Raw genomic sequence first — 12,097 nt, 5'->3', positions numbered from 1 at the left:
TATGTCAATGTCTTTCATAAAGGCAAATTATTCTCATCAATTATCAAACTTGAACAATTTTATACATAGAATTAGCCAGTGGAAATATATTCAACAGTCTGGTGTATGACAATTTATAAGAATAACAAGATTGAATTTCGATAATGAAGAATATGAAATACAACCTAACAATTAGGTTAGCTTTTAGTTTTCAATTGGTAAATACTCATGCATTAGTATTTCAATTATTCAAAATAATTTTGCACAGATTGAATTATTATTTTGCATTTTTAGAGTATAAGCACAAATTTTTTAAAACAAGTTAATACAATAGCTAAATGTGTATGTAATATGTATAAGGAAACTTAAATTCAAGGTAATATATCAAATATAAAATGAAATAAGAGCAAGATCATAGTATCCCGTCCATACAAGATTTCTAGCATCTTGGAAGCTCAAGAAAACATGCAAGATGAACAAACCCAACCTCCTTAATCCTCTTAGTAGTATCCTCAATTTGTAAATATTTTTTCTTTAAATTAAATAGTATAATAATTATATAATTTGTGATGATTTCCAATAGATCAATATACCAGTACAAATCCCAATCAGAAAACAAAAAAATCCTCCTTCCATACATAGGCGTCCACGTATCCAAAGTTTATTATCTTATCCGCGAGATAAGGCCACGGGTGATCCTCTTAATCCTTCATATCACATTCACAGCCTCTTGTTTCACACCAAGTGAAAAGAAAAGAAAAGAAAAAGAGACACCACAACACAAGACTCATTCTTCCTCATTCCGAAAAATGGCGTCTTTGCAGCACCCCACAGCTTCCCTCCAATCCAAACACATCCTAATCCCCCGAAATACCCTCTCCCAGAAACCCATCCTCAACCTCTCCCTCCATGGTACCACCTTCACCCCCCTCAAGCTCAAATTCGGCGTTACCACCACCACCGCCGCCGCCGCCGCCACCCGCCGCTCCACCGGCGCCACGGGAGCCAGAATGTCAGCTACCGCAGCCTCCAGCTACGCCGCGGCCCTCGCCGACGTGGCGGCCGCGAACAACACCCTCGACGCGACAACCGCGGACATCGAGAAAATCGACGAAATCTTCTCGGACCCGCAGGTGTCGGACTACTTCGCGGACCCCACCCTGGCCGTGGAGAAGAAGCGCCAGCTGATAGACGAGATTGCGGAATCCTCGGAGTTCCAGCCCCACACGAGAAACTTCCTCTACATCCTCGTGGACGCGCAGAGGATAGACCTCATCAACGAGATAGCAAAAGAGTTCGAACTGGTTTACAATTCCTTGACCGAAACGGAGCTGGCGGTGGTGACGTCGGTGGTGAAGCTGGAGTCGCAGCACCTGGCGCAGATCGCGAAGCAGGTTCAGAAGCTCACTGGGACGAAGAACGTGAGAATTAAGACGCTCCTTGACCCTAGTTTGGTGGCGGGTTTCACTGTCAGGTATTCGGGGTCTAAGTTGATTGACATGAGCGTCAGGAAGCAGCTTGAGGATATTGCTGCTCAGCTTGAGCTGGGTGATATCTCACTCGCCGTATGACATTTCCCTCCCTTCCGTTGCGTTGCTGCCTTCCTTCTGTTTGTTTTTCGTTTCGATTTCGTTTACTATTATTTTTGGGGCCAAGTATAACGTGTATTAAATACTATGAATGAATGAATTCCAAAACTTAATTTACATTTTTTATTTATTTGATAATCATCTTAATTAAGATATTAGGTTTCCTAATGGCACCTTAAGATATCTCCATTTTATTTTTTGGACTGTTCATCAGATTAATCTTCGATCAAAACTTAATTTTATTTAAAATTCTTTGGCATTATCAACTTATGCATCCATTGGGTGGTAATTTGCATTTTAGAAGAGGGGAAAAAGGCATTGAGACTTGATTATTGTCTTGGTTTAGAATTTTTGATATTTAACTTACCCGTGTAAGATTTCTCTAGCCTATATATATTCTTGGTTGGTGAGTTGAATTCTAACAGAGCATTTGGGTCACGACATACCAACAAGAATCTTTTCATTAACGACAGAATCCAAACTAAGTCTCTGTGACATATGAATCCGATTTTTCCACCTTTTTTTAAAAAGATTTTTCTAATCTGACTGGATTCAACGTACGATTATATAAGTCTCAACTTATGAGTGACTTTAAAACGAGACTCGATATGTGGGACAGTGGGGTACTACCTAATAAGGAGCTTAATTTAATTTGGAGTTTCTTTGTGTCTAACTTACACTATAAAAACTTTTGTTGCAAAGGTAAAAAGAAAAAAAAAAGGGTAGACACCACTCCAAGTACTCAATGGGTAAATGCAGCATCAGCATAAACCTCACTTAATGTTCCAAGTTAACTGCATTGGGACTCATGACATGGTGCTTGTGATCAGTCCACGTCAACCACCCGAATACATAATCAGTGGCGTTCTTAGTTTGCGGCTTCAAGGTCAGTGTAAGTCTGAACTCCTTTCTTTCACCCTTTTTCTTGAACCTCCGTTTCCTAGGCTTCACTGGAACTGCAACTTGTGGCGGTGCCTTGCTGTGCACTCTATACGTGCTTGGGGACCCAACATTAGTGACGGTTCGAGTAACACGCAGAGAATGTCCAGGGTCTAACTGAGCAACTGTGACTGCTGGATAATTGAAATCTGCTAAACTGAACGACTTTGGACAAGTGTAAGGCTTGCCGTAGAACAACTTAAGCCGGGAGCTGTTGTTGCCACGACCACACAAAAAGTTCAAATAATCAGTAATATTGAGGTCATATACAAGTCCTGGTCCGCAGCACGATTAGGTCGAATGTGCCCTGCTCCATAGTCAAATGGAGTTGCCTCGTTCACTAATGTTGAATCCAGGATTGGCCTTCTAGTGTTATCTATTGTAGTTGCTGCAAAATGCATGAAGTTTTATAATTAGAGAGTACCAATAATTTGAATGCCAAATCCTATATAGGTGTGTAAAATGTAAGGCATACACTTTATCAAGGGAATTCAGTTGGTTGAACTGTGTACGTGTGCGGGAGTTATTAGAGTTCGGTTCTTACGGATAAAAAAAAGTTTAAGGCATACACTTTACCTGAGGTAATGATTGCGGACTTAATAGCAGCTGGGCTCCAATCTGGATGAAGGGATTTGAGCAACAAAGCAAGGCCAGCAACATTAGGATGTCACATTGAAGTGCTGGACAAAGTAATGTAAGGAGTTCTTCGTTTGTCAGAATCTTGTTCTGTGGGAGATATAGCTTCACTATAAGCAGCAATGATGTCGGTTCCTGGTGCAGTGACATCAGGCTGAAACAGAAAACAAAAGAACAAAAATTACTACAGTTATACCTATACGATAACTTCATGCGTAAGTCCTAAAGGGTGAGTGGTGAGGAGAACATTCAAAGCAAACAAATTGAACCTTGAGGATTGTTGGCTCAAGTGGATTGGGACCCCTTGATGAAAATGGAGCCACAAATGGAGCTGACTTGACACCCAATTCTGTTTTCACTCTAGAAATGCAAGCCACAGGAGACCTGAAAATAACAAAATGTTAAGAGCCAACCAGGAAAAACTTAACAAGCCCGTAGCACACGAGGAAGGAGGTTACTTGGTGATTCTGATGTAGTTATAAATGTAATTGCCATCCACAAAGCCAACATTCGAAGCAGGTAGCAAATGGAGGTCGGCTAGAATTTCAAGCCCTGAGTTGTCAAAGGCCAAAATCAATCCAACATCACCTACCCTAATAGCTTCCACACCCTTGTCAGTTCCAAAACAGACCAATATTTTCCCCTTTGCCTTCTCAGGATCAAGAGTTCCATTGTCGCAATAAGCACTGCACGAATGGACTAATTACAAGACAACAACCCTAATATGAAGTTAATTAAGAAGGTCAAGTTGTTATGCGTATTCTTACGCGTCCACAATAGATGCATTATCAGCTTTGGCATCAATAGAACTAATCAACAGATACATTTTATTAGACGGTAAGTGATGCTCCGAAAGACTAGCTCCCTAACAATAACTGAACCAAAAGGAGGGTAGGTTAGTGCCTTATTTCACATGACCCTGATAAAAGATTTCTGCTTGTACTTGAAAACGAAAAAAATAATAACAAACTAAAAGTGACACATGTTTTCATATAACAAGAAAGACAATGTTCTGTAATAAGTAATATACCTGGATAATTTTCTTGTCACCAAGTGTGACATAACAAGCGAAGTCTCTATCAGTTGTGCTTGCTGCAACTCTGAGCATCCAAGGTTTATTGTTGGATGCAGTTCCAGGAGAAGGTCCTGAATTTCCTGCAGAAGCCCCCCTATTATGCCATTGGCAATTGCATGGAAGGACCCTATTGAAGTAGCATCTTCGAAATATTCGGAGGCAACATCTGAACCCAAAGACACCGAAATCACGTTAATGCCGTCACTAATGGCAGCCTCAAAACAGCCAAAATGTCTGCATCAAAACATCCACCAAAGAACGTAGCTGGCCAACACGCCTTGTAGGCTGCAACTCGAGCTTTTGGTGATCATCCACTTGCAGCTCCATTGCCAAAACCAAACACACTAACTCCAGCAACAAAGTTGCCACCTGCTGTTGATAAAGTATGTGAGCCATGACCTTCATAGTCACGTACACTAACCTCTGAGGCATTCAGTTTTGTACCAGAATTTGCCTCATAACCTTTGTAGAGATATCTGGCTCCAATAAGCTTTCTACTTATGTATAGCAAAAGAGTCAAATTATTTTGAGATAATTTTTTTCTTCTTAGGCAATAATTATAATGGGACGGGTGAAATATAAATTATTTTTTCTACTAAAATATATAAATACAAAATATTACATAAAAAAAACCATTTAATTTTATGGAAGAAATTAAAATGTTAAGTTTGATGTTCGGATAAGTTGAAATTAATAAATAAAAGCCATAAAATTAAGTTATTGCTAAAACAATTAAAAACTTTTTTTTTTCTTTATCACATTAAGATTGTTTTTTGAATCTGTTTAATTATGGGGCCAGTGCAGTCGCTTCTCGGAAATTAGACGTTGTATGTAGAACATAATTAGCTTAACCACTTCTTACATTCTAATGTATAATTAGTTTGGATCAAGCAGATATAGGAGGGAGTTTTGTTTTAAATTGATATTCTATGTCTTGCAATGATCTCGAGATCTGTAGCATGCAAGTTTTTCTCCTGATATTTCGTTGGGTTACTATATAATTCTGTGCACAGGGTCGGAGGCATAAGAATAAAATAACTCAAGCTTATATTTAAATTTATCAAAAAAATATTTATTATTAATATTTATAAAGTAAAAAAAAATTTCACATGTTGATAAAAAGGTCACATATGTTAATAAAAAAGTCCAACAAATTTAAAGTAAAAAATTTCTTTTAAATCTTATTTATTGTTAGGTCGATGGGTCGATCTTGTGTACATCTTATGTTTTAAAAAAGAATTATTTTACATCAATAATATCTCCTTCTAGTTATTAAAATATTATAAAAAAATTAAAAAGCAATTTTATAAAATATGAAATTATTTAATACCAAATGATTAATTATAAAATTATAATTGGTTTTATAATATCATATTTTATTCATTTATTAGTAATAAATGTGTGTTTGTATTTTTGTTTCCCCACACATTTAAGATATATATAATGTATTTTTTCATACATAAACAAGTTAAGTGTCCTAATGGTTCTTACGCGTGACATTAAAGCACAGGGTAATGATTTGATTATCGAATGGGGTCAAAGCATCATGTATTTCATTACTTTTAAATGGGTAAACAACCACTTTGTTCTTACATTCTACAGTTTACTTAGGTCCGTAAAATTAATAATTTTTTTTTATAAAAAAAAGTATCTTAAAGTGCTGTTATTTTGCCATTCATAACTGTAATAGTATTCTCATAGCAGTTCTTAAGCTAAGTAATCTATTGTTTTACCTCTTATTGTTTTCAAAAATATAAAACTGGTGTTGAAAAACAAGTCTTAAGCATTTCAAAAAGAAAAAAACAAAAAGTCTTAAGCAACAACATTCTGAAACATTTTAAAGCTAAAATACCATATGAACATCAATATTGATATATTACCTTCCGAACTTCCAGGAAACTTTTACAGCTGTATAAAACCTTTATTGCAACGGTACGTAAAACCTCACTTTAATGCTGAATGTTAACTACAATATGACTCCTAACACGATGCTTGTGATCAGTCCACGTTAACCACCCGAATACGTAATCAGTGGTGTACTTAGTTTGAGGCTTCAAGGTCAATGTAACTCTAAACTCCTTTTTTTCACCCTTTTTCTTGAACCTCAGTTTCTTAGGCTCAACCGAAACAACAACTTGTGGTGGTGCCTTGATGAGCACTCTATACATGCTTGGGGACCCAACATTAGTAACAGTTCTTGTAACATTCACAGAATGTCCAGGGTGAATCCGAGGAACTGTGATTGTTGGATAATTGAAATCTGCTAAACTGAATGACTTTGGACAAGTGTAAGGCTTGCCGTAGAACAACTTAAGCTGGGAACTGTTGTAACCACGACTACACAAAAAGTTCAAATAATCAGCAGTGTTAAGGTCATATACAAGTCCAGGGTCCACAGCGTGATTCGGTCGAATGTGTCCTCCTCCATAGTCAAATGGAGTTGCCTCGTTCACAAATGATGAATTCAGGATTGGCCTTCTATTGTTACCTTTTGTAGTTGCTGCAAAATGCATGAACTTTATAATTATTGTACAAAAAATTGAATGCCAAATCATATATAAGCAGGGCTGGCCCAATGGTATTTACTATTAATGTTTATAAAACAGAGATGTGTAGTATGTTGACAAAAATTCCATATATTGGCGAAAAAAATTTACTGTATCATTATTACATGTAAAGTAAAATGTTTCTCTTAAATTTTATTTTAGGTCTTATCCACCGACCGACCTGTATATAGGTATGTAAAGTTTAAGGCATATACTTAACCTGAGGTAATGATTGCTGACTTAATAGCAGCTGGGCTCCAATCTGGATGAAAGGCTTTGAGCAGCCCAACAAGGCCAGCAACATGAGGACATGACATTGAAGTGCCAGACAATGCATAGTAAGGAGTTCTTTGTGTGTCAGATGCCTCATCTGTGGGAGATACGGCTTCAGTATAAGCAGCAATGATGTCGACTCCCGGTGCAGTGACATCAGGCTGAAACAGAAGATAGAAAAACAGAAATTAGCTAGAATTGCATTATCACTTAAGTGTGTACCAGACTTGAACCCAGTTGCTTATGACCATTGTCATAAGACAATTACCATAGGAAACAAGGCTTCCGGTGCATTATCACTTAAGTATTAAAGGCTGAATGGTCATCATCAAAGCAAACATTAAACCTTGAGGATTGCTGGCTCAAGGAGATTGGGGCCTCTTGATGAAAATGAAGCCACAAATGGAGCTGGCTTTACACCCAATTCTGTTTTGGCTTTAGAAATGTAAGCCACAGGAGACCTGATAATAATAATAAAAATGTTATATAAAGCCCCCAAAACCATGAAATCTAAACTAGCAAAATTTTTACCAGCCTTAAGCATGAGGAAGGAAATTACTTGGTGTGGTTGATGTAATTATAAATGTAACTTCCACTAGCAAAGTTAACATGTGAAGTAGGAAGCACATGGGGGTCGGATAGAACTTCATTCCCTGAGTCCTTGTCATTAGCCAAAATCATTCCAACAGCGCCTAGACTAGCAGCTATCACACCCTTCTCAATTCTACCATTAACACCGCGAAGACAGACCAATATTTTCCCCTTCACCTTCTCAGGATCAAGAGTTTTGTTCAGGCAAAAGGGGCTACAAGAATGGACTACATTAAGAGAGAACAACATCCTCGAGATAATAAAGTAAATTTAGAAGGTCAAGTTTGGTATTGGTATTCTTACGTATCGTTAACAGCTGCATATTTAGTTCCGGCATCAACAGCACTGATCAATGGGTACATCTTATTAGATGGCAAGTGATGCTCCGAAAGACTAGCTCCCTGACAATAACAAAAAAAACATGAGGGTGTGTTAGTTACTCATTTCACATGACCTTCTTCAGGATCTTTATAAAAGAACAAAAGCTAAAGTAACACATGTTGCCATATAACAAGACAAGGTTGTATAAACAATATAGTGCATGTTTGGTTTCCCGATGAAAAAATACTTTTGAGGCATAAGTAATTTTGCCAAGGAATCAGAATTTTTATTTTTATTTTACTTTTATATGTTGAATTTACATTATAATGCGTGCATAACATTTCTAACTTGAATCCAAATATACAGTACCTACCTTGAGGATTTTCTTGTCACCAAGTGTAACATGGCTAGCGAAGTCTCTATTAGTTGTGCTTGCAGCAACTGTGAGCATCCAAGGTTCATTGTTGGATACAGTTCCAGGAGAAGGTCCTGAATTTCCTCCAGAACCCACTACTGTTATGCCATTGGCAACTGCGTGGAAGGATGCTATGGATATAGAGCTTTGAAAATATTCTGGGGGATCTTCTGAACCCAAAGACATCGAAATCACATCAACGCCATCACTTATGGCAGCCTCAAAAGCAGCCAAAATGTCTGCATCAAAACATCCACCAAAGAACGTATCTGGCCAACACGCCTTGTAGGCTGCAACTCGAGCTTTTGGTGATCCACCACTTGCAGTTCCATTGCCAAAACCAAACACACTAGCTCCAGCAACAAAGTTGCCACCTGCTGTTGATAAAGTATGTGAACCATGACCTTCATAGTCACGTACACTAACCTCTGAGGCATTCAGTTTTATACCAGAACCTGCCTCATAACCTTTGTAGAAATATCTTGCTCCAATAAGCTTCCTACATATGTATAGTAAAAGAGTCAAATTAATTCTAATATCTTGCCTAATAACCTTTGTAGAAGTATCTTGCTCCAATAAGCTTCCAACAAATGAATTTTCTCATGATGCAAGTTTTTACATGTATGAGATGGGATAATTTGGAGAAACTACCTAGCAAGAGTATAAGAATATCTTTGAATAAGTTTCTTTAGAAACCCTTATAAATAGGAGAAGAAAATTAAAAAAAAAGTTTTTTTTTAAGTTAAAATAATTTTTTTATTAGTTAATTATTGATTAATTTGTAAATGTTTTTTTTATAAATATTATATAAAAAAGATTTTATAAATTAACTAATGAGAAACTAATTTTAACTTATGAAAAAAAAATCATTTTTTTCTTCTCATAAAAATTAAGACCGGCCATAAAAAAATTAAAATAAACCTGTTGCAGTGAAATTTATCTTCTGTTTGACAGATTCCACGCCACCGTTTCGGGATCGGTCCAAAACCTTCATCACTAAAACTCTTGGATTCAGGCCAAACACCTACCACAAGTCACAGCATCAGTAAAAAGAAGGTTAACACTGGGCATGAAAATTGCTTAAAAAAAGAGCTAGCAATAGATGGAAGAACATTCAGAGATCTATTAAATGTATCATATTAAGTATCAAGAGCAAAAAAATTATTTTAGTTTAATGATCAATTTATTAGATAAAGGAAAAAAATATAATCATAGGAAAATTGAATATTGCATAAAGAAAAGGAAAAATAAACCATTGTTATAATATACTATTACTATATAAGTGGTCCAAAAAGAATACGCCAGAGTGTGGAAACAAGAACTTAGATAGACATTATAGGTTCCAACTAAATTTTATTTTTGTTTAAGAAACTATTAAGCAACCAAATGTTGTCACGATTTTTATGTAGAAAAATATCAAACTCATTATTAATTTTTGTAATTTTTTTCGGTGCTCACAAAATCAGTATTTTGACATACCAAACTGTCACCGTTCAATCAAATTATAACCAAATTTTGCCAAAATTTTCAAACTAGTTCAGCATTACTGTTATAATGATTGCTTTATTTTTTATGGGTAATGTTATTTATTCAACAAATTTGATTGATTATGGGTTGAAATATAAGATTGATTTAGTATTGAAAAAAAAAAATAGGGATTCAAATTCTTACCCTAACAAGAATTAACAAATATTAACTAATACATTAACTCATAAAAAAAATTGCTTTGATTTGGCCATATGTTGTAATATTACATATGCCGAATAAATCCCCTTAAGTAATTGGATTGGAACAAAATCTGATATCCGGATTTGTTAAGGTAAAGATCAATTCAAGATGAAGCAAAATTAATCAAACTGAAAAACTCAATTCAAATTTTGCTGATTAAAGCATGTTGTTTAGTTTAGCCGTGAAACAAATCAAAATCAATCAAGTAATTTTTTTAGTAAACATAATGTTCATAGGGCGTTATTATAAATTTTAAAAAAAAGTTCATAGGCATAATCAATTGATATTATGTTAAAATAAATTTCAACAAAGGCTTTATTGTTATCATACATATATCCCAAGTGTTTGATTAATTGTACCTATAAACACAATACTAATACAAGATATCTCAAATTGCGATGGTCTTAATTTGTATTAAACGATAGAATTACTTATGTAAAGCAATAACATATCAAAATTTTCAAATAAAATCTCATGTTATAAGGCAGGTCAAATGCAATGCAACGACAAAAAGAAATTATTTATTATTCATTACCAGTGTCTATATTTCCAATAATGATATCTTCACCCTTAGTCTTCTTCCATACTGAGTCATGTGGAAACACACCATTTCTCTCTAACCCAAGGAAATTCCATGAGTTTGTTGTATGTAATTTCCGTTCTTTGTTTAAGAAAACGGATATTACATTCGGATGCACTACATGCATCAATAAAAAAACAACAGTTAAAAAATTAAAGTAACCCTTTGTTAAATAATCTGTAGTATATGTTATGTATAGGATAAATGCATGAAGTTAAATTACATACTTGAAACATTCGCTGCTTCATCTTCATCAAGTATTGCAGCAAAACCATTAATATATCTCTTGTAAGAATAAAATATTGCTTCTAGGGCCTTTTCGGTGCTGCGTAAGAAAAAAAAAATCTAATCAGTTTATATTGATTTTACCACCATTAAGCATAAAAAAAATAAAAAAATCATAAGCATAAAAAAATATTGGTTTTAACATCAGAGAATTTCATGAATTTGGGATTAAATTCTATATACCTTCCAACGTAAGATTCAAGTATATCATAATGAGACATCGTGACAGATTCAACATCAATGGAGGAAGGATTTGGACCAAAAGAATGAGATCCTAAGTATACAATATATGACTGACAAAACAAAACATGAAGGGTTAATAACATTCAAATATGAAAATTGTTCAATAGAACACTGTGATGAGCAACACATTTAAAAATATAATACGTTATGTACCATCATGAGAAATTTGTAGACATTTTCAATATTAAGAAGCAGAAATTAGAAAAATAATTAAGTGAAGTTTTGAGACAGAGCTTGCCTGTTTGATTGCTTGAGTAGGATCTTGCAGCAGAACAAAAAGAATAAGTGACAATAACACATGAGAAATGGATGGTGACATTGTTTGGCACAATAAATTTCAGAGATGTGCTGGGTGTCTGTGTTTTCCCTTACTTATATTGCTATTTTGTAACAATTTTTGACATCAAATCAACCTGCCGGCGTGATTATGGTCAAAAATCATTTTAATTCTTTCTAAGGCAATTAAGGGATTCTTTTATGTTAAAACATTTAATGAAAAACCCATTTTTTTATAGTAAGAAATCATATAAAATCATGAACATCATGGACATTAACATATCATGTAAACAAAATACATGTTTCAAATAAATGTGATTATATGTCTATTAAATTTTTATATTAAAATAAATTCATATTTATTTAAAACACATATTCTTTTCTACTAATGGTTAATAATTAAAATGCAAAAAAATGTAAAAGAAGATTTAAAACACATATTATGTATATATATATATATATATATTTAAAATGCAAAAAATATTATAATAATATAAAAAAATGCATGTGTGTGTGATTTTTTTTTACCAATTTTACAAAAGGTGGTTTTATTAAAAAAAATATTATTTTTCAAAATTTAAGTTCAGGCATATATGGGTCAAATTTAATTAATTAATAAAT

At 34.7% G+C, this 12,097-nt stretch overlaps 1 protein-coding gene and 1 pseudogene across 1 annotated transcript; one reads left to right on the top strand and one right to left on the bottom strand.

Moving 5' to 3' along the window:
• The first annotated feature begins 710 nt into the window (after positions 1-710).
• On the top strand, positions 711-1,703 carry LOC114393836 (ATP synthase delta chain, chloroplastic-like). The gene has a single exon (XM_028355293.1). It carries the CDS (start codon positions 789-791, stop codon positions 1,548-1,550), a length of 762 nt encoding a protein of 253 aa, XP_028211094.1. The 5' UTR covers positions 711-788; the 3' UTR covers positions 1,551-1,703.
• Positions 1,704-2,186: 483 nt separating this feature from the next.
• Positions 2,187-11,519, bottom strand: LOC114393560 (annotated as a pseudogene).
• Between the last annotated feature and the right edge of the window lie 578 nt (positions 11,520-12,097).

Source organism: Glycine soja, chromosome 17, assembly GCF_004193775.1.
Source record: "Glycine soja cultivar W05 chromosome 17, ASM419377v2, whole genome shotgun sequence".
Lineage (NCBI taxonomy): Eukaryota > Viridiplantae > Streptophyta > Magnoliopsida > Fabales > Fabaceae > Glycine > Glycine soja.
The sequence above is the reverse complement of the archived record's forward strand: the minus strand, read 5'-3'. Positions and strand labels throughout refer to the sequence as shown.